The sequence below is a fragment of the Anarrhichthys ocellatus genome, unplaced genomic scaffold, assembly GCF_004355925.1.
Source record: "Anarrhichthys ocellatus isolate YVR2014 unplaced genomic scaffold, GSC_Weel_1.0 scaffold163, whole genome shotgun sequence".
NCBI lineage: Eukaryota > Metazoa > Chordata > Actinopteri > Perciformes > Anarhichadidae > Anarrhichthys > Anarrhichthys ocellatus.
In genome coordinates this window covers 264,399-287,972 of record NW_022280193.1, presented here as the reverse complement: position 1 = coordinate 287,972, position 23,574 = coordinate 264,399, and the positions used below count along the sequence as shown (strand labels likewise).

At 43.0% G+C, this 23,574-nt stretch overlaps 2 protein-coding genes across 4 annotated transcripts in view; one reads left to right on the top strand and one right to left on the bottom strand.

The window, feature by feature from the left end:
• zcchc2 (zinc finger, CCHC domain containing 2) lies at positions 1-19,721 on the bottom strand. 3 transcript variants are annotated; one of them, XM_031878126.1, is made up of 14 exons: positions 18,605-19,721; positions 16,403-16,523; positions 15,515-15,582; positions 12,770-12,841; positions 11,929-12,029; positions 9,640-9,743; positions 9,079-9,141; positions 7,887-7,947; positions 7,613-7,721; positions 5,576-5,643; positions 5,292-5,362; positions 3,980-4,096; positions 2,251-3,843; positions 1-1,443 (listed from the first exon to the last, which is right to left on the bottom strand). In XM_031878126.1, the coding sequence occupies exons 1-14, from the start codon at positions 19,403-19,405 to the stop codon at positions 1,382-1,384; spliced, it is 3,411 nt and encodes a 1,136-aa protein (XP_031733986.1). In that variant the 5' UTR covers positions 19,406-19,721; the 3' UTR covers positions 1-1,381. The 3 variants fall into 3 exon arrangements, with proteins under 3 accessions (XP_031733986.1, XP_031733984.1, XP_031733985.1); XM_031878124.1 differs by having other exon boundaries at positions 15,515-15,585; positions 18,605-19,720; XM_031878125.1 differs by having other exon boundaries at positions 5,576-5,640; positions 15,515-15,585; positions 18,605-19,720.
• Positions 19,722-22,310: 2,589 nt separating this feature from the next.
• LOC116400340 (collagen alpha-1(XXI) chain-like) overlaps positions 22,311-23,574 on the top strand; it is a 62,250-nt gene continuing 60,986 nt past the window's right edge. Inside the window, exon 1 of the mRNA XM_031878127.1 lies at positions 22,311-22,391. The gene's annotated coding sequence lies outside the window, so the exon portion shown is untranslated. The remainder of the gene's footprint in view (positions 22,392-23,574) is intronic.

Genomic DNA, 23,574 nt, shown 5'->3' with positions numbered 1-23,574 from the left:
CAACTGTGTTTCCTGTATAATTGATTGAACACTACACTTTGGGTCTCCGTGTTCTCAAACACTGCATTTGTCATAAAAGAGCCTGAGGCTTCATAACAAGTGAAACGTTACAGTATGGTGCTGCCAGATGCAGCGTGTTTATTCACACGAGTGATCTCAGTTCAGAATGTTATCAGGTTAGTCAGACATCGACAGTTCTGTGACAGAGAACACAACCACACACTGACACTTCAGGTTCATTAACAAGTCAGTCATCGGTGCACAGTGACATTGCGCTCTTGTGTAAGCTTGGAACAGAAGCAGCTGTGAACGAGGCCATCTGGACATGAACTACAAACGGACGGTGTTAACATATCAACAGGGCTGAGCAGCAGTGATCATTTCTCTGTAGAAAGGTTTGCATCAGTCTGTAGAACTTCAGCTATGCCGTACATTTCTGTCAACCCTTGAAGAAGGAATCCACAGAGTAGTTTCATGCTGGCTCCACCCACAAAAGCAACTGCTGACATTTCTGTACTCGTCCTACATTTAAACAATGTAAGCCTGACATTCTAAATGCAGGTTTTTACTAGACTAGGATCAGGTTTCCTCTTCTGTGGCATTTATATCTGTAGTGTAATTAAGACCGTTTCACACCTGAAGTACTAAACGACACTAAGCACTCACAGTACTGTATCAGCTGATTGTTGTTGCTGTTTCGTGGTAATGAGTGAATCCTTACATCTGCTCGGTTGTGCAGACTTTTTAGTGCACTTGTGTTTCCTGCTTCACTATAGTGCATTTCACCAAGTATAACCATTTTAAAAATGACAAAAAACAAATGAAATAATAAAAAGCATCAATGCATAAGACCACACAGATTCCTTCAATGAGAAAACATTACAACAAAAAAGAGTAACAACCAACATAGAATCCATTTTGCCAACATTACTTTTTTGATTTCATATTTGAAAACAGTTGTACAATTCTCTCCGACACTAAAATGCTCAGTGAGCAGTAATAATGAGGGAGAAGAATAAATATGCTGTTTTAGAAATATAGAATAGTGTTTAAGAACTTTTTTTCAGCCGAGACTCGTCTGCACTTTAAGGTAAAAACAAAAACAATCCTCAGAATCTCTTCCTAATAATTAAATAATAAGTTATTCATGTCCAGCCCTCAGTGCAAAAATATCAAAGACAAACTAAAAGGAAAGGGACTGAGAACAAGACCTCCCCAGGCTGTGTCCACTGAGCCTTCACAGGTCACTTTCTTTTTAAGAATATTTTTTTCCTGAAGTACACAGAAGATCAGTGCACTGGTCACACAGCGGCGGCGGGGCAGACAGACGACAATCACCGCAAGACCAGAGGAACTCCTCTTCGTCCTTTCTTCTTCTTCTTCAGTCGGCATTGTCAAGTACATCTGAAATTTGGGAGGCTGCGTACTTTAACCGGAAGCCACCTGCGGGGTCAACACCAACACACAAGCAACCACATGCACACATGAAGAGATGCGTCCAAACACACACAGGATATACAATCAGTGGACAGAACATGAACAGTGTGAACATTATGAAGGCCTTTGTTCTAAGTTCACCTCATTCCAGCTACTGAAAATATGAAGTGAGTGACCGGTACCTGCCTGACAGTCACTAGTCTGCCATTACTTCTCAATGAGCGAGCTGCAGTCTGCTCCTGATGTTAACATGACTTCACTTAGCTTAGGGGAGAAGCTCTGTGCAGAGAGGCCACCTTTGTGTGACTGGCCCAATGGTGTTTTCAAGCATTGCTGCCACTTGTGCCCAATAGAAGCAGAAGAAACATCACAAAAGAACATTTACAGGGGGCAGTGATGAGCCCATTACCACTTGACAAAGACTAGGGGAGATTTATGCCGTCAACAGCAGCTTTTGTTTTTTTACATGAGAAAAGATTTAATGGAGGATTAAGTGCAGAAAAGAGCCGCTTGCCTAAACTATCTGAAACTGTCCCTGATGGCTATGCGTGTTTGCTGTTTGCCATGTTTTTCCTTCTCTGGCTCACAGGTGTCCTGGAAGATAACCAGTATTTTGTTGCTGTTATTTGATGCAATGTTAATGTTCCAGTGGCACAACTTCTCCTCTGGCCAAATAACCCAAACGGAAGGAGGTAACTCATCAGAGGTGACATTTAACAGATGAGCCCCAAATCTTCAGTCTTGGCTAAATGTTGGACTCTGCTGAACACTAAGGGGTCCTCTGTTTCTCCCTGTTCCGTGTCGCTGCACTACCTTGCTGTGTGGAGTCTATGGAGGGTTGGTTGCAGTCCTGAGCGTAGTGGCCACTCACTCCACAGTTATAACAGGACACATTCCCACTCTTCTTGTTGACTCCACCTCCCCCCAGCGCGGCGGACGGCAGCATCCCCAAGGGTGGGTACATATGCTGGTAGACACGCTGGCAGAACGATGCCGCCGGCGCCATCTGCTGCTGGAGGTTGTAGTTTGCAGCTGCGACAGCCGCCACCGCTGCAGCCTGGCTGCCCAACATATGTGACGGCAAGTCGGCGTGGCTGTGAGAGTGACTGTGGAGGGGGCCGTAGGGGGACGGGTGTGCAGGAGGTGGAGCAGTGGGGAAGAAGGGGGGCAGGGTGGCAGCACCGTTGGCCTGGTGAGGAGGCTGGGCCTGGGTGAGGAAACTGTTACTGCACAGGCTTGTGAGCTGGAAGAGAGGCGGTGGAACACTGAACACCTGCCGGGCTGCTGCCATCTGGTGGGAGAAGAATAAGGGTGCACCACTGACACTGTTGGTACCGATGCTGCCTCGGCCACCACAGTTGTTGTGACACCCACAGGTCCCACAGCCCATCGGTTGCTGCTGCTGTTGTGGCTGTAGCGGTGTCGGCTGCTGGGGGGGCAATTGTTGCTGTTGGCTTTGCTGAAAAGCAACCGGGTTGCCAGAGACGACAGAGGCACTGCTGTTGCTGTAGGATGTACAGTCACTGTGTGCCATGCTGCGAGTGAGCGCTGGGCTGGGGCTGGGGGCGGGTCCAGGGGTGTGGGTGGGCACAGCTGGAGGAACAGCTGCTTGCACGTGTCCAGGAGATGGAGCCATTCCAGTGGCCGCAGGTGCTCCTGCAGTGGGTAAAACAGAGGCGGGGACAGGGGGCAGAGTGTAGGGAGAAGGCAGGCCGGATGGTAGTGTTAAGCCGGGGTGCTTGGCATGTAAAGTCTCCACGTGAGGCAGAGAGGAGGCCAGGCCTGAGCCGACACTGGCCGGGTCTTGGCAGGGCAGAGACTGCTGAAGAGGAGAGGAGAAGGATGTCGGGCCAGGAGACATGATACTGATGGCTCTTACAGGAGCCAGGACTGAAGCCTGTGGGGCAGCAGGATTATAACCACTCCCTGAAGCTCCATCAGGGCCACCTTGGCTGTGAGACATAGCTGTTTTGAACCTCTGAACCAGAGGCTGCACAGCAGGACTTCCTGAAGGGTGTAGGCCGACAGGTGGAATCCCAAAGGTTGGGAGGACATCTCTCTTCTCCGGGTCTCCCACAATTCCAGGGCCTAGGACAGCTGGAGGCACTGGGGGCATGTGCATCATCATGGTCCCAGGCGAGGGCTTCCCATCGGGGACGATGCTTTGACTTGGAGGAGGGACCAGTGGAAGTGGAGAGTCAGCAGCCCCGTTACGGAGCACATAGGGCAGAGAGCGCATGACCGACAGAGGGGGGAAATCTGTGCTTGTCTCCGCCTGGGCCTGGTGGACTTTGGAAGACAGAGAGTGGACAGAGACTTCCCCCACCACAGTTGCATCAGTCTCGTGGGCGAAGAACATGTCGGGGCCCCGACCTTTGCTTGAGTCATCAGAGTGGCTGTCTGTATCTAACAGAAACAAGATAAGGTAAGCACACCAACATCCTTGTGACAATAAGAGAAGCATGTAGCACACTGTGGGAATTAATTCCTCAAGTGTACTTTATACATAGAGTACGTGTGTGTGTGGGGGGGGGGGGTTTACCTTTGTTGTTGTCATCCTCACTATCCAGGCTCTCTGGTCCTGGGTGTTGAGGGCTGGATGGAGAGCTGTAGCTTTCTGATGATGTTTCACCAAAGGTATCCGGACCAGAACCTCTATCTGCAACAACATGTGTGTGCTCAACTGCAGAGAAGCCACCAGACATCAGGCTACAGAGCATTTCATGTGAAACTATGTACGTATTTACTATTGTGTACAGCAGTCTGGGGCTGTGTGTCACGGCCTGAACAGCGCTGTTGTGTTCAGTGACACTGAAAAGTTGGATGTTTTAAAAGCCAGTTATTCGATATATCCAACAGACGAGGTTCTGGAAAGATATTGAGGAAAAAAACATCCCTTACAACCTGTGGTCATAAAGTCAAATTATTTAGTCTATGTGTGTAGGAGCGGTTTGATTAGATCAGATACTGTGTTTGAGGAACTTTCTATAGCAGTGGTTTTTAAAGCCTGACACTGTAACCCTACCAATATTCTTCTTTTTGAAGCCTATACTTGTTTACATTTTGTCAAATTGGCACCATTAAAAGAATGCTGAATTAGCAGTTTCTGGTTGCAGTGCACCAGAAACTGCTAATAGCTAACTGCATAGTTCACTGGATTAAAGAAGGAAACTTAAAAACACTATTATTATTTGAGTCCTGAAGATTTGGAATTATGGACCTTTATTCTCGGTGGACATCAGGGATAATAATATCCTCAGAAAGTGTATCTCATCTGTGTTTAGGTTTGACTATAACAAGGAGTGTGATTGTTAACGCAAATTGCGGTAATTCAGCATTATTGTCTTTAAACCGATATCTGCACATGAATGTAGAGTCTGATCTCCATCCTCACGTCTCCAGTTGCTCATTAGACTGTAACCAATGATCGGCGCGGATAGCTGCAGCTACACCAGAGCCCCAGAAACATTAGCCGTTGCCCCCACAGGCCAAGTCCTCTTCACCCCGACAGTCGACGGGTTCTGAGATTGAAAGTACTAAACAGCCTCCATGAGCTGTGTGTCGCTGCAACCAATGACCAGAGGACGAGCATGTGATTCTGTACACGCACACACACGACAACACATTCCACAAGGTCATGGCGTCGCCACAGTAATCTGGCACTTTGTTGTGCAAAAAAAAAAAAAAAAGCAGAATGCAACCAATACGAAGGCTCAGTCTTTAGCTTTCTAATGTCTATTGTGTTGATTTCTACCATCATGCAATCAGCGAGTAATCCTACTTGTTTGGGCAGAATCCCTCAAATATTGTTTTGAGCCTTTGAACAATGACATAGAAGCCGTCCACAGACTCACCTTGCCTCTGAGGGGACAGAGCTAGCACCAACCTGCCGTTAGCTACAAAGGCAGCCCCCTTCCCCTTGTCCCTAGAAAGAGACAGAGATGGGACACAAGGGGACAGAGCAATGTCAACGAGAAAGACAGTACCGACGGACACAAATATGGAATGAGAGGACTAGAGTCACAGTCACTGTCTAGTATCAGGAGTAGGTTTAACAGCAGGGACACTGCACTCTTCTTCTTCTAGTTGACTCAACTACTAGCATCGATACCTGCCGAGTCATACACTTGTGACCTACCTGTCTGTGGGCAGGCCTCTGCTCTTTGTTTTAGTGCACGGGTGGCTCCTCTTCTCAGTGTCCTGCTGCTGTGAGGAGGACAGTGAATCAGAACAGCTTCACAAGTTTCAGCCAAAAGCAAAGAAGACTACTCATGCTGTGGAGAGACACTACAGAGTCACCAACATACCACCAAATAGTTAGACCGGAGGACAGACGCTCGCTTCCTCACAAATGCACAGACAATGGTGAGTAAACAGTAACAAGTCGGAGGTATTAACATGACACTCACATTTTTACAATACAATTGGATAAGTGAAACAACATTACATAACTCCATGTAAAGAACACCATTGTGATCCAGAAATCCCAGAGCGCTGCATCATTGGATGGAGGTACACTATATATCGTTGTATATTTACTCTGTATGTTGTACATTAGGCAGGTTCCTAGACTTATTTCCCTGATGTTAAAACAGAGTCACACACACACACACACACACACACACACACACACACACACACACACACACACACACACACACACACACACCCTTCTCTTGCCACTCTGACGGCCCGCCCGATAACTGCATATTTGTGTTATGCACACAACTGCCCTGTAACGATGAGTATTAATGTGATATCTCATCAGAAAGCTACGGTTCTTGTAATTCGATTTCTGCAAACCATTTCAAGATACAATAACAACAGCAGGTACAGTTAACGTCTCTGTCAAACAAGCACTCCAAAAATAGCCGATAAAATATCGCCGTGACTCACCGATTATGATTCATAACGTCCCCCTCATGCATGCTAGTCCAGCAAAAACGGTCGTGCTAGGTAGCTAAGTGTCCACACGATCGAATCCAGTAAAAGATTTAGTCCAAAACACATTAGTACGTCCATAAAGACCCACGGGGGGCTGTTGCATCATTTCAAATTAGCCAGCAGATACGATAACTCGCGATCATATTTCGGGCATAACTTCACGTTCCGTGTCAACAGAGCGGAGATTTTCATCACAAAATGGAGCCTACATTCCGCCAGTTAGATTGACACCTCATTTGACCCAATAGGAGCTTCTATAGCCCGGCCACAGTCTGGAACATCCAACGAGAGTCCGCTTTGAAAGACAATGCCCGCCTCACTTCTTTGGGTATAGCTCGAGCCAATCGCAACAGATCCTGTTCAAACTCAGGCTCCACATAGCCAATGAAATTACGAAGCCAGAGATATGCAGATTTATCAGATTGAATGCTGGGAAAGTTTTCTAACCTGAACTGGAAACCATGAGTCAAGTTCTTGGGACAGAGTGTGAAGACCAAAGTCTGGTTCATAAGAATTTTTAAGAATCTGTGAAATTTGATAATGGTTAAATATGATATAGTTAACCATACATTGACATAAATAAACTGTAGTTTGAAATTCGAACACGTGGTTTAACGTAGTATATGCATTTTTACGTGGTGAGGAGCCTCCAAATGCTTTTTTACTCAGCCGCACTCTTAGTAAACCACGTGTAAAACATAGATTTTCTGTCGTATTTTTATCTTATATTAGGCGTCATGACTGTTGGCTGTCGAATGAGAGTCTTTTCAAGACTGTAAGTCCCAGCCATAGATAGCTGCCATCTGTTGGCCAAAACAAATCTAGGCGGAAGTAAAATGCTTCTCCTTCACTGTGCTGAAAACGCCATAGCTCAATGCTAATAGCACTTACGGTGATTCTGACCGTTTGCGAAGAAACTTCAGAGTGTTACCTTTCAATAGAAACTAAAACCATACATGTACTCCCAATGGTTCAATAAGAGCTGTCAGTTTACTTTGGGTATGCGGTTGATAGGTGTTTTAGGCAAATTATGCAGGAGTGGGAAGAGGTTAAAAGTATCAATTATTTCTCTTGAGCTTCTTCCTTTGTCATTAGAACATCTGTAGAAGTGTTATTATGACCAGAACACCTGTACAGAGTATGTAAATGTCCGTGTAACATATGGAAGCGATCATCCATGTGTTTCAGTATGTTCAAGTACTGCAGATAAAGAGAAGGAACCATGTTTCACCTGCTCAGCCTCCTGGCCGCTCCTCTTCCTCCTCTCTGCTGGACCATTGAGCTCTGCAGCGTGGCCCCCCCTGCGACAATCCCCCTGGGGGCCCCTGGCACTAGAGAGACTGGTGGAGAGTAGAGCATTTATCATAAAAAATGTAGTCTCAGCATGTTTCGCTGCTATAGATGAAATTATTTTGCTGATTTTAAACGCTGTGATCAATATTTCTTCAATAAAAACTCCAAATCAATGAGTCCTGTAGTGTAAACGTTTTGTACCGTCTACTCACCTTTGACTTGGACTCTTGGTCCCAAGCTTTTTCTTGTGTCCCTGAGTGTACGACTCGATATCTGAGAGGACATTCAACACAACACCATTCCACCATATACAAAGACCACATGTGATGTAGATGCTGTTTACATGATATCTTACTGTGAAAGTTTGATGAACCGTGTCAAATTATTATTATCAAGATATAGAAAGTGTGAGCTGCTACTACTAAACCCAAAGCCCCCTTAAACGTCAACACAAGACGTGCTACAGCATACTTGCATTATGGTGTGGTCAAGGCATATTTTAACACTACATTCATACATTTAACTACATGGAAATGAAACTAACTGTTAAAGAAAGCAGAGATATCTTTTCAAATCAAGTCAAGTGTCCTTTTTCTTATTATTCCTATTATTTCTAATATGAAAGGTGACATAAACAGGAAGTATATTCATAAATAAAGAACTGAAGTTTGACTGAACCACTCTGTTACATCAGCATGCTTTATGGATATAGCTGCTTCCAGAGCACACAGTTTCTAAAGCGAGACACCAGCACAAAGCGTTGGAATAGTTAGGTGTTATTAGGAGGCTTATTTCATTTAGTTAGTGCTTTCACGCTTTGTGCTAACTAAGCATAACATGGCGCTGACCTCTCTGTACTGTAAACATGATATAATCCTAAATTCAGAGCAAAGGTCGGCGTACAACTACACTTTACATTTCTTCTTAAACTCCTTCGACTCTAAAGGACTCCCCACCTTATAACTGCTATAAAAAGATTATATATATACACACACACACATCTAAATATTAAGTTATACAAGGTAAACCACTTAACCAACATCAATACTGGTCATAACGACCAAATATTCCTTCATTCTCCTTAAAATGCCAGTTTATTTACAGAATTTAATTCATTTCTAACATGATGAAAGAGCCACAAATGCCCCTCGTGAGGCACACGGGTTACAGACGACAGTCAGACTTTCTATTGGCCATTTTCTGAAGGTTAAAGGGAGGTACTTTTAAAGCAGTAGAACATCATGTGACCAGGCCACTACAGCTGATTATAGAATATAATATCCATGCTCTCATGACCTGTGTTTGTCCTGCTCGCAGCATGCCACTTCTACTGTCCACAGAGGACAACACATGAGTGTGGGAGACGAGTTGAACAATGAGATAAATTAATCCAGCTCTTCTCACCTTCCTCCTGACTGGAGGCATCAGAACAGTCTCCTTGGTAGGCTTTACCCAGCTGGCTGTTGCCTTTCAGAGGAAAAGACAGTAATCATACAATGTGCCTCTTGATACTGGGCTGTTAATAAAATTGGCTTGACATTTTGGACACATTAGTTCATGGACATGGTCTGTCTATCTGTCTACTGACAGATGTGGAGAGTATCTGGTACTTGGTATTTATTGTGGCATCACCTCTGTAGAGGGTGGAGTTAAAACACTGCAGACCACTGATTGGTCAGAGAACAGACACCAGAATTGTCACATTTGCCCGACACGCTGTCACGTGTCCTGCACAAACCCACCATTATTAAATAGCCACGCTTCGGTCAACAGTAACAGCATTAAAGATGAAAGGATCCAGCCAGAGGTGTGTCGTGTTCAAGATGTCACGGTAGTCTCGCTCAACGGCGTCAGCTAAGAACCCGGCCCTACGTTGACTATCTGCAGCGGAAACATCTGGATATGTACCTGGTACTCAAAGTGAGTCCAGTAGAGTGGAGCTGTACCATTCAGTCGGATACTCACATCTGCAGCAAGGAGGACTTGTAGAGTAACTGGAGTCACAATTGAAGAAGCTGCAGACCTTTCTGGTCTGTCTGAAGACTGGAGGAGCAGTCAGGAACCTCTCCCTGAAGGCAGACCGAGAAGAAGGGAAACCCCGTTAAAGAGCTACAATCATACGTGTTCGGCGGCCGAGCAGAGCTCAGAGATACGAGTTTGTTTGTGTTGCAGGTCTCTTGTAGGCGGAGTCCATCAGTGCAGCAGTCAATCTGATTGGATGGCTTCGGCTATGTTCATAATTTAGGTTTTACACTTTACAACACCCTTCATTCAGCACGCAACCACTCATCTGTCTGCTGACACAACGGTGAACACATTCCATAGCCTCAGTATATCTTTGGGATATTATTTGTTCAGTAATAAACCTGTACACGTTCACATGCCTTACGACATGACACGATGAAATCATTTTCCATCCAAACAGTTTTCTTGTGACTCAAAGGGCGTGACTGAAATGTGCATGAGAGATTTTTTTAGGTTCAAAAAGGACAAATTTGATTTGAATTCTTTGTTAACACATAGATTTGTTTTTGTATGTATAAAGAGGAATCACTTCATAATAAAGCCCTTTTCATATAAAACAGCCTTCACAGTGAACAATGGACCTAAAGGTGGTTTGATTGTTCTATGATTGGTGCAGATTAGACCCACAGAGGGCAGCAAAGGCTAATGCAGCTGGTTGTGGGCAGGTCTACTGAGGAAAAGCTCTCAGGAAGATGAGTCTCACTTTCCACAGTTTCGTTTTACCCAAAATAAAACTCATGGACGCCGTGGTGCGTGTGCGTGTTCTCTAGGACAACAAGGAAGTAGCTGGCTTTGAAAATCAGCCTCACCCCTGACACAATGTGTTACGGGCAGGACTGTAAAAATGTCGAGACCTGTTTGAAGGAGATAATCCTAATCGGAGTGAATCTGAACTCCAGAGCAGAGGTCTCCCAGAGGGAGAGACATGAGGCAAAGATATTAAATGAGGAGAAAGGGACAAGAGCATGCTGTTGTTCTGAACAAAACAGGAAGTGAGCTATTGTAGATTGACCTGCTGATCTGGCTTGCTCACCAGTCAGCAGTTGTAGCAGCAGCAGCTTTAAACCCTTTAGATCCCGATAGCTTCAATTGTGTCAAAAAGCTCAGTCCACAGTGTTAACCTCTAGATTAACATTCATTTTTGATCTCGTCCAGTGTTTCCTTGGCATTGCTGCTATTCATACACTCACTACCAATATAGAAGATGTGCATGAATAACACTGACTAGCAGCAGATCTTCTATACTCACAATAATTCCTGTTGTGTGATGACCAAAAGCTCAGTTTCTCTCAACATGCTGCAATCACAGAGGTTATTGTAAATCTTTGGTTCTCCCACATTCACCGGACTGCTTGAAGACCCAGAGAGCCCAGGTCGTGGTTGGTGGGCACAGAAGAGTGTAAAAATGTATTCCAGATGTGCAACATACAGAAAATGATTCTGGGTAAAAGGAGACAGATGTTGACCTGGTATCCTAAGGGAATGACCCGTTGAGACTGCTGCTGCAGTGAGCAATGTGTCCATGTGATCTCATGTGGTGTGGATGCCAAAGAATGAATACCAAGAATTGAAAACCCAAACTCTCCTATTTCAGTCAGTCAATTATAAAAAGGTTGTTTGTGTACAGTTCCATTTTTGTTTGTGAAAATAAATGATGTACACAATACAGTCTAAATAACATAGGGCTGGGCGATAAGGCCAAAATCTCCCATCACGATATATTTCCCGTCTCAATAAGGATATATATCACAATATAGCATGTTTTATGGTAATTCAATAAATCCGATCATTTATAGGAAATAACCAGATGGTAAAGCCTATCTTGTGAGCTCCTGCGCGAATTAAATACTTGACAAATGAAATGTACGGAGTATTCCCTCATTTAATTAAGAATGCTCAGAAGTCTCAAGTGAAATTATAAAGAAAAGATACATTAATAGACAATAGTTTGAGTAGTTTTCTTGAGTAATTTGAGTTCATATGCGCTTGCGATTATCAATTTCGATGAAGTAAACGTGCAGCACGATATCTCCATGTGATTTCATCACAATATGATTCCATTGAAAGGCAATAAATGATCATATGGAATTAAGACATTTTGAGAACACTTTTCTAATACTAAAGCCAGATTCATTATTATAAGATATTAATATCGATCGGTAGAGAGAAATTGTTGTTATCATCCTTGCTATAGCCCCATTAGGTGTATCTCTGGGATAAATGTAGTACCTGAGGTTCTTCTCCACCTCCCTGCTCTCATTGCGGCCCCCCTGGTTCAGAAGCCTCAGGATGCCCTTCTCAAAAGACTCGGTACACTTGTCCTTAGGAAGCTGTGGGAGGAAAACAGGCAGGATGAACCAGTCTGCAGACAGACAGCAATCTCCATCGCTCTTAAACACTACAGAGGTAAGCTAGAGCTGTAGAGGTGTGTGTAAACTTCTCAAGTCTGGTGTCAAATGCAATTCAACTTCACTGGTCTTGAATGAAACCTCAGCATTTTTAGCCTCACCCTGAGGTACTGGCTTCTAGACACTAGAACGTTGTCAAATCCTGACGAGGCTCGAGTCAACAGAGAGAAAGAAATCTCTTCTTTACTGCCATGCACACTACCTTTCTGTTCCCACCCTCTCGACAATCATTCCACGATACAACAGACGGGATGTTGAGATCTGTCGCCAGGTCTTTCTGGCCATATTATTTGGTCTCAATGAGGCAGTAAAATGGGCCATTTTGTCTTGAAAAAAACGTAAACGTCAAGTGAAGTACATCTTTACACTTGAAGCCTATTGTTCTATTTGACTCTCTTAACTATTGTGCGTTGGGCTCGGAGTTAAGCAGTATGTAGGACTTAAACTAGGTTTGTACTCTGGTGTGAGGGGCGAGAAAATTAAGTAATTACAATTTAGAAAAAGAACATTGTGAAATAGAAAAGTCTTTAATTAGATAAACCCTCATACAGTATATACAGTTCAGGACCCTGAACATTGTACCACATGGGGGAGAAAAAAAAAAAAGAAAAAAAAAAAAAAAAAAAAAAAAAAAAAAAAAAAGAAATCGCAGAAGTAGATACCTTCAGAAGGAAGTTCTCCAGCTCCAGATGAGTTTTGGTCACACTGCTGGAGGAGGAGTCGGACCACTTCACCTGAAACACAGCGCAGGACGTTCTCCATCACTCACACAACAATGACACTGCTTGCACTTAACAGTACTATTCATAGAACACTGACTTTACAACACCACACCATGTTGATTTGAGGGATCCATTTTCGGTGGAGTGTTGAAAGGACAGATGTGTACGAGTACTAACAAACACAACAACACCAAAATTAGGAACACTAACAAAACATAACAAGTGCAATGTGAAAAGAAAGAAGCAATCCCTTCCGACCCCATAATCATAGTTATTAGTCACAGCCATCACAGAGGTGCTGACGTTGAGTACTGGTTGAGACTTCAAACAAATGAAAATGATGTGGAACACAGAGGAAAATATCAATCACTTAGAATTGCAATCCCAACTTGGAAAACATGGGTTAGGTACAAGGTTCAGTTATTGTCATGGTCCATGATGATGAGATATGACGCTACAGTAGATTAGGATTCATGCTGAGCAGAGTGGAGGTTGCTTTATGGCGCTGTGCCCGTTACACTAGTTGTCTCTTTGCTTCTTCACTGTACAGTTTGTTTGTTTGGAGAATAATGCAGAGAACGACGTGGTGACTCTTCTTTATAAAGAACACAGGGAGATCCCCAACCCTGCTTTTTACTTTCAAAGGTCAAAAACTGAAGCTTATTAAGATCAATTTCTGATTTACAACCACAATTGTGACACCCTCAATGCATATTCTATCATAACATAATAATATAACAATTTTATTTCTTCAAATACAGTTGTGTGAAAAAGTGTTTGTCCCCTTCCTGATTTCTTATTTTTTTGCATGTTTGTCACACTTAAATGTTTCAGATCATCAAACAAATTTAAATATTAGACAGAGATAACACAAGTAAACACAAAATGCAGTTTTTAAATGAAGGTTTTTATTATTAAGGGAAAAAAAAAAATCCAAACCTACATGGCCCTGTGTGAAAAAGTGATTGCCCCCTAAACCTAATAACTGGTTGGGCCACCCTTAACAGCAACAACTGCAATCAAGCGTTTGCGATAACTGGCAATGAGTCTTTTACAGCGCTGTAGAGGAATTTTGGCCCACTCATCTTTGCAGAATTGTTGTAATTCAGCCACATTGGAGGGTTTTCAAGCATCAACCGCCTTTTTAAGGTCATGCCACAGCATCTCAATCGGATTCAGGTCGGGACTTTGACTAGGCCACTCCAAAGTCTTCATTTTGTTTTTCTTAAGCCATTCAGAGGTGGACTTGCTGGTGTGTTTTGGATCATTGTCCTGCTGCAGAACCCAAGTGCACTTCAGCTTGAGGTCACGAACAGATGGCCGGACATTCTCCTTCAGGATTTTTTGGTAGACAGCAGAATTCATGGTTCCATTTACCACAGCAAGTCTTCCAGGTCCTGAAGCAGCAAAACAGCCCCAGACCATCACACTACCACCACCATATTTTACTGTTGGTATGATGTTCCTTTTCTGAAATGCCGTGTTACTTTTACGCCAGATGTAATGGGACATACACCTTCCGAAAAGTTCAACTTTTGTCTCGTCAGTCCACAGAGTATTTTCCCAAAAGTCTTGGGGATCATCAAGATGTTTTCTGGCAAAACTGAGACGAGCCTTTATGTTCTTTTTGCTCAGCAGTGGTTTTCGTCTTGGAACTCTGCCATGCAGGCCATTTTTGCCCAGTCTCTTTCTTATGGTGGAGTCATGAACACTGACCTTAATTGAGGCAAGTGAGGCCTGCAGTTCTTTGGATGTTGTTCTGGGGTCTTTTGTGACCTCTTGGATGAGTCGTCGCTGCGCTCTTGGGGTAATTTTGGTCGGCCGGCCGCTCCTGGGAAGGTTCACCACTGTTCCATGTTTTCGCCATTTGTGGATAATGGCTCTCACTGTGGTTCGCTGGAGTCCCAAAGCTTTAGAAATGGCTTTGTAACCTTTTCCAGACTGATAGATCTCAATTACTTTGTTTCTCATTTGTTCCTGAATTTCTTTGGATCGCAGCATGATGTCTAGCTTTTGAGGATCTTTTGGTCTACCTCACTTTGTCAGGCAGGTCCTATTTAAGTGATTTCTTGATTGAGAACAAGTTTGGCAGTAATCAGGCCTGGGTGTGGCTAGAGAAATTGAACTCAGCTGTTATCTTTGTCTAATATTTAAATTTGTTTGATGATCTGAAACATTTAAGTGTGACAAACATGCAAAAAAATAAGAAATCAGGAAGGGGTCAAACACTTTTTCACACAACTGTATATATTTTTTTGCATTTTCCAATATTTTCCCAACAATTGGCTGAGGCCCCCTTGAATCCCTCCAATGGGGCCTGGACCCTCCGTTTGTAAATCACTCGTCTAATAATTAACCAGTTAGCACATGCTCAGTTCAGATTCTGAAACACCAATAACATAATAGAGCAGGAGCAAGTATGACTGTGCTGTAAAGGAGGGCCTGTACTTACAGAGTAGGCCTGAACACGGTTTGTGGACCATGTGGAAACCACTGCAGCACATTTTAAATGCACTGAACCGGCCGTCCCCCCGAAGCTGAGAGCACACGCAGGTGTTTTGCAGCAAAGCTTTTGCGTTAGTGTGTTGGTGCGACACATACCGACACTAATCAGTCTGACTGACCTTTAGATCTCATATCACGCTCAAAGAACACCTTGAGTGTGTCTGCACTGCTGTTACCTACCTCAAAGCTGTACTCCTTGTCCATTCTGGTCCGAGAGACGCCCCTGAGCACAATCCCCTCTATATGCACTGCTGCAACAGAGAAGGGGGGGTGTTGAGCAGGACACGAGTAGTGTAGCTATTATTCTATTCTTCTTAGAAAATAACTTCACAAACACAACCAGAGTTATTAGGAATCAGTCCGTACTTTCTACATGTTTAATAAGCAATATTGACAGTGTGATGGGGGTCTTCTGTGTACGTTGCTGTGGCTAGGCATGGGACGATATGAAGATTTCATGTCATGTTTATCCAGGACAAAATAATTGAGATAAACATTATTATCCATAATCCTTTAAAATATGCTGAAAGCTCTTAAAATGCCAATAAAACATACTGGAATAACTTTAAACTTACATTTTGTGAAGAAAGAAATATTTATTTATATTGAAAGCCAAACAAAATTAATAAGTTAAGTTAAATACACTCTTCATAAATAAAGGAAAATTAAATGAATTACATTCTTTCTCAGATAATAAAAAAAAAAAAAAATAAATAAAAAATAAAAAATAAATAAAATAAAATCAGGTTCTATTTTTGCTTCTTTACCATGTGACCTGTGATAATATTTAAGATTAACCTGATAATGAAAGTTGACAAAGTGGATTTTTTTTATTCCATCCTATTTCGTCCCATCCCTAACTGTGGCAGCTTCCAACATGAACAAACATACAGATCCTTACGGGGTCCGGTAAATGAGTAAATCCATGAAGGCAGGTATCTGTCCCCTGCAGTGTCTACTAACACTGCTTAAATCAAGCAGTCCGACGAAGTCAACAAATCAAAATGCTGCCCTGCGCCGTACTACTTCCCTGCTGCAAATGAATATTTTAAATCTTATCACCATCACCTTCTCTTTGTGCGGCCCAGCGGCTGGAGCGCCGGCTCTGGCAGGGCGGATGGGACGCTGTACATTCCCCCAAACCCAGCGCGGGGGCAGGCAGGTAATCCGCCTTCTGACCCGGCAGCACCTGGAGACCAAAAATACAGCAAGTTAGCTCATCCTGGTTTCACCTTTCATTTCAACGCGAGTAGAATTCACACGTTCATATTGAGCCCATCATGGAAACACGCTGCAGAAATGCACCATCCCTTTATGTTTAGCAGAATCTACAGCAGCAGTAACAAACATGTGTTTAAAACTGGAGTAACATTTAGTTCTGGCATCCACAGGGACGAGGATTAAATGACCCAAAGTAAATAATAACTACACAAACACACTTTAGATGTTGAATCGCACAAAACAGTGAACCTCACATGTCAAAGAAACACAAGAGGAAACCTGGAAAACTGACAACAGCGGAGCTACAATGTCCACTTAAACCATACAGACAGTCGGAGAAACAAAGAACCCCCAGGGGCCATCCTCTCACTCTGTCCCTCTGTCTGGGAGCACACTACAGCACTCTAACGTTTCATGTGTGATTCCATTAAGAGCAGTGCATCCCCACCGGGCTCCCAGTGATGTCAACCTCATTGACCCTATAGCAGAGAGATGGTAAATATACTTTATCTCTTTTCATAGTCCTACAAAGAACTTCAACACTACATGTCATCATTCACCCATTCACACACTGAGGGGAGGAGCTACCATGCAAGCTACCACCTGCACATCAGGACTAAACGTTCACACCCATTCCCACACAGCAGGCCGTCTACAGGAGTAACTTGGGGTTAAGTGTCTTGCCGAAGGACACATGGACGCAGACTAGAGGAGCCGGGGATCCGATGGAAGAGAAAGACGACCCATTCTAGCTCTGAGCCACAGCCATTATACAAACTGGGTCTCCGTTTTAAGGTATGCTTACTGTGATAAGTCAGCATCAAACAAGAGGTGGGGAACAGTCCAGCACCAACGCAGGTCTTTTTTTTAGTTAACACTTAACTATTTTCAATCATCGTCTAATTTGCAATTTCTGTAATCTAATCTAATCCTGTACGACTACGGGTTCTGCTGCATATCTCTAGCATGACTTCAGATTAAGAAAGGGATTTTTCTATTCATATGTGTACATACATTTCACAAATGCCATCAGTCAGTCAATCGACAGGAAGCTCCCACCACTTTAGTCAAACCCTGAGGACCCGGCGGCTCAGTCAGTAGTCTGTCCTTTGTCTCAAAGATGTACAGTACTGAGACTTTGTGGTTGTTTCAACAGACTAGAGTGCCTCATTCCAAGCACACATTATGGTGGTCCTCTCCACTGATTAATAACCCCAACTAGAGGAGAGGAAAGTGAAGGAAGCAGTCAGTTGGGAACACGGGATAAGTTTAAGATCTCTATGGACATCAGTTCAAAAGTGATGGAAGAACGCAGACATTGTCTGATAGAGACAAAGATGATGAGGAATACTATGTAGAAATTGACCTTTTGACCTCAAACAGCAACCACCACTGCTGAAAACGGAAGTCCCTTAGAATTCTATTGGTTATTTCAGGTTTTTTTCCTTCAATTCTGTGACATAGAGGTGTGATTGGAATTGGGTTTACAGCTGAGCAGCTAAGTAAGAAAGAGTTCAGTCTAGTAATTCAAGTCACCATTGGCATGGCTGATAACCTTGGTAATCTACTTTATTACTATTGCATAAACAAACAAACAAACAAAGACACAGTTGCACACATTTCACCACTCTAACATCTGATGAACAAAGGACGAGATATTCAGCATAAGCAGCTGCTGTCCTGCTAGGGACAGTGAAACCCTCAGAACCAGTGACATGTCCCACGTGGTTCAAAAGCCACAAGAGACCCAGCACTCCACCAGTACTCCACCAGGCTGCTGCTGCAGGTACAGCACCGAGCAGCTGGGATATGTAGTCCGCAGCTGCAAGCTGTTAGACAACACTGGAGTCCTGGAGGGAGCTTTATGAGGGCGCTGCTTATCATCCAAGCAGCCAATAATGTAACAACAGACTACTTATTATTATTAGCTATGTTCATTTGATTGACTTCAAACTTTACCTAGCTATGCTAACGTGACAGACATGAAGAACACATGTTATGATCTAGCACAGCATGTAATGGCACTACTGTCGCTCTGCTGCTCGTTACCGTTATCTGGCCGTTTATTCGGAGCTGACTTCGACGTCTTTCCTCCTCTATAGCGAGTTCTATTTTGTCGAGCTGTCCTCGGACCATCTCCCGCTGGTGGAAGTGGAAAGCCGGGTGCAGTGAGGCCATGGCGAAGAGCAACGCCAGCTGCTCCAGAGGTCCGGTCGTCGTCTCGGTAGCGGAGAAGCCGCAGGTCTTCTCCGAACTCCCATACACACTCCCGTCCCGACACGGTGGACGGAGCGGGTGGTGGCGCGGCTCCCCGAGCGGAGGTAGGGAGCAGTCATAGTTTTTGTAGAACAAGGCCGGATCTACATGGCTCAGGATCCGAAAGAGTGTTCCAGCACACTCCCTGCTGTCAGACCCGAGGAGGGACAGGCAGACCAGCAGTTTGGACCTCACCACTGGATCGACCACGTCTGTTAAAAGCCCCAAGTCGCTCGGACTATTTGCCCGAAACTCAAAGTCTCTTAAGACGTGGTAATCTTTCCTTGCGAGGTCTTCTAAGTAAGATCCCAAAAAGCGGAGCTCCAGCGGTTGGCACATATGTAGCAGCCCGCACATGAACTCGATCCGCTTAGCGGGTTTTAGATGGAGGCCAAACCACTCAAAGACAGTCTCCTTGTCCAGCTGGCATGGATAGACACCGGGAAGGGGCGACTCATCTAGTCCGTCGGACACCGATGAAGGAGGTGCCGCCCTGGGAACATGTCGGTGCTCCGACAGATCCAATGAGTTGTCTTCGGCCGTTTCGTCGCCTCCTTCCTCGCCCATTTTCATCGGTAGCTTCATCTTCAGCATTATCAGCGCCGCGAGAGAGGCTTCAGACTGTAAATAACGCACGAATATACATCACTGACACCGTTCCGTAATGCTGGAAAAGGAGGCGAGCTGTCAGTCGGTGGATCGTGTTTTTACTCTGAACTAACGCTTGTCATCTGGCGCTGCGATAGTGCTACATGGATGTTTACTGCTTTAGCTTCAGGTTAGCATGGGCGCTTTAGCCCTTTTCCTCAGTTACATTCTTGTTCTACTCCTCATTTCCGGCAGAGTAGCTATATAAGGTTAGCACGTTGCTGCCGCCGTGCGACTGTTGTCGGACTCGCTGTAATTTACAGAAGGCTGTAATATGACTGTTGTCCGCCATCTTTTCTACGTCCTTCTATCTGTTCTAACCAATCCGCGTGACGCTTAACGGCTCGAGTCCCTCACTACGTAACACTGGCATCTACAGTTAATCTTAATTCGATTTCTGACAATAATAATTATAATATTTATTTACATAGCCGCCAATCATACACAAAATGAAGCTAGAATTGCTTCACAATTGAAATGGAGAAAGTAAAGTAAGACATGTTTGATATCTATCTATCAAACAGCAACAACATTTTCTTGTATTTATTTTTTTTTTTAAAGTAAATAATGGGGAGAGAGAGAGAGAGAGAATCAGAGTATCAGAGTTTGTGCCTTAGTGTCCCCTTTTTCTCTTTATATTATTTATTTACGTTTTTTTCTATTTTTCTGCTCTTATTTCTGTATATATTTTTTATTCTCTGCGGTTGCCCCCTGGAATGATAGTTTAAATGTCTGTATTTTTGCCGTTTCTTACTGACAATTTGTGAAATTGTACATGTGCAAATGTTGAATAAAAGAGAAAAAAAAATAAATGGTGTTTTGCTGACTTTCATGGGGCCAACACTGACCTCTAGTGGGAAAGGTGACGATTACAAAGAAAAGAACAGCAGAATGGGTAAATGTGGCTGTCCGATACTGCTTTACCTCCTTTGTGTAGTCGTGTCAGGTGGTGAAACTGGCTACTGATTGCCTCCTATTTCCTGACACCATTTCCAGCTGCTCCCAAAAAACATGAAAAGGCTTCTATAGCATTTGCAAACTCATCTTGTTGCGAGCTGCAGAGACACTTAAAAATATAATGGATACAAAATAAAAATAGATTATTTTAAGAGCATGCACAATAGTAATAACAGGATTAAGGACTATTTGAACACTGATTGTACTTGTCCTGCTACTGAATGACACATGCCAACCTGTTGATGTAATTTTATGTTTGTTTTAAGTCTGTTTTAAAACAGTTTTTAGCTCTTTGCTGTTCTGTTTGTGAGTCTGTTATTTGTGCTTTTATGTGTGAATCTTTTATGCTACTGTCTTGACCAGGACCTCTTTGGAAAATATATTCCAAATCACAATGTGACCATAAAGAATAGATTAAAAAAAATGGATAGCTAAAAGAGGCAGCTTAAACACTCTGTGACAAAACTGCTAGAAGCGATGAAATGTTACATTTTCTGCCTGCATGAATAGGTCAAAACAACACTGTCCCTGCATCCCAGACTGAACCGTATCTCAGCACTGTCCTCCTGGAGCTTATCATAGTCCTTTGTTTCGTCCAGCCTAGTGTGGTCCACTGGGAGAGGAAGTGAAGGTACATTGGAAAAGAAATTTCAGTGCTATTCTTTTGCTGTTTCTTCAAATTGTTTTTATTTACAGAGCTCAGACAAGCCTTAAACTAACACTGACTGAACAGCAACCCTGATCATAAGGGTCTCTGAGAACAACCTCTGCTGCTCCAACAGGGGGCGACGACAGCTCAGGGTTCCTTGTATGAACACTGTCCCAACACTGACAAGCTACATGATAGCATTTAGTGAGAGTGGTGGAATGAAATGATATTTTTAACTACAAGTGCTGTACTAAAGTACATATGTGAGACACCTGTAATTTACATGAGTATTTGCATTAATTTACTTTGAGTCAAAGGTGAATAGTAATGAAGGAACATGACACCCAGTGAGTACAAGTGACAGACCGCATGCATGTTTTCTTATTCTTTCACAATCACTTTTGAACATTAACGGAGCTCTAAGGCACAGAAGAATAAGATATATCATACTTTGGAAACACGTACAATACTTGTTAGGAGGACACATTCATTGTTGGTTTGTGTCTTTTAATGAGGTTTGTTTGACATTAAGAAATTTTAAGAATACTGCCAGCATTATTCTTTAAATTGACCTGGATAATGACCAAGCTCAGGAAGGTTTATTCCATACATGAACTCCCTTTTGTATATGGTTGCTTCTTTCTTCAGAGGCAACAACACAAATCAGAAGATACAAGCAATCAGATGATAATATGGAGGCAACTGCCAAATCAATTCTGCAATTGACAGGATGCAGAGATTTGTCATTTAGATTAAATGTATTCTATTTGCAACCATGACCATTTAATCACTGAGTTTTAATACTTTTGAATCAGTCGAGGCTAAATCGTAGAGTATCACAGAGGTCAAACGTGTCCTACAGATGCTATGTCATCTCCTCCACAGAATTTCTACAACCTGTAATTTAATTAAACTCCTGCACTGCTGTGGTACAAACATGCTGGCTGTTGAACCACAGTGCTGCTCCACATGACCGTATGACTACTATTCCTGTGTGTAATGTTAAATAAATGGCAGATGTTAGCAGTGATTGAAAATGATGAAAATGAGACACTTTCACGCACAAACACTAATGTATTTTCCCACTGTGGTCAGTGGATGTGTGTGTGTGTGTGTGTGTGTGTGTGTGTAAATCCACATTATGTCCGCAGTGGTCTCGGTAGTGTCACATCCTACCCACGATTTATAAAGGCTAGCTTGACACTCCCACCACTCCCTCTGCCAACCAGAGGAGGACTGTCACCTCCCAAGTCAGGACTTCACCCTCTTCACTTTCTCCTCCCAAAGTGGCACTCATCATTTCCTGCCCGGAGCTGACAGAGAAAGGTAAGGCCTGTCATCATTTCTTATCTGCATGTGCTGTTATGAAGAGAGACTTTGGAGGGTATGAGTGTCACCTATGTGATATTAGGTATCTGTACATTATGTACATCACAAAATATGATCTCAGCCTAATCACTATCAAAGGGATTTTGGTCATACTCTTGTCGGTGGTTGTGTGTTACTTTGGTTGTTGTTTCGTTTACTGCTTAATCTGCAGCTGTACATATGATATCTATGCATGCATGTATCACCAGTGTTTCTAGTAGCCTCTTCTAAACTTCATGTTAACGGGGCATTGGTTTAGCAACAAGTGACCGGCTATCAGGACAAAGAGAAGACAAGCTAAATATACAGTATAACTGCATACATCAGCCTATGTGATTATGGGTGAGCGAGGTTGTCTGCCTTCGCGCGAGGCCACATTCTCTCTCTGTTTGTTTTGGCATTTTAAAGCTATGTCTGTAGTCTGAAATAACTCGTCTTCCATTTAAATTACTCCATGTTCAACTACTGAATGAGTTGGAAAGGATGGAGAAGATGTTCAACATTGTCAGTGGAGCTTTTTTTGGTTTAGGACGCATAGTTTCGTCATGCAAAGATCATTTCATCGCTGAATATCAGAAAAGTTCAAAAGTGATCTGTCGTCCAGAGGTTTTACATGACAAGTAATACTCAGAGCAGAATGGGCTCTTTTGAGAAGAGGGCTTAACATGGAGCACTTCAGAGGGTGAATATAGATGTTTTTTGAACATTTAAGCATGTAAACATGCCCTGAAACCAAAAATACAAGTATCGACCTGACAATGTGCATGATATGTCCCGTTTAACAACACATTCTCTCACCAATATGTCAAATAATGCAGCATGTTCAGTGGCACTAAGCTTCACACTACGTCGCTCTACCTACCCCTCTAACGACATACATATATATATATATACACACATATATATATATACACATACATATATATACACATATATATATACACATACATATATACACATACATATATATACACATATATATACACACATATATATATATACACATACATATATATACACACATATACACATATATATACACATATATATATACACATATATATACACATATATATATATATACACATATATATATATATACACATATATATATATATATATATATATATATATATATATA

Bases quoted from the DNA above. Each gene is read 5' to 3' on its own strand.
- zcchc2 (XM_031878124.1), bottom strand. From the start codon at position 19,405: ATGCTGAAGATGAAGCTACCGATGAAAATGGGCGAGGAAGGAGGCGAC. The intron at 7,722-7,886 runs GTGAGTAGACGG...ACTCTCCACCAG, and splicing joins ACCAAGAGTCCAAGTCAAAG to TCTCTCTAGTGCCAGGGGCC. The intron at 5,363-5,575 runs GTAGGTCACAAG...GTCTCTTTCTAG, and splicing joins AGAGGCCTGCCCACAGACAG to GGACAAGGGGAAGGGGGCTG.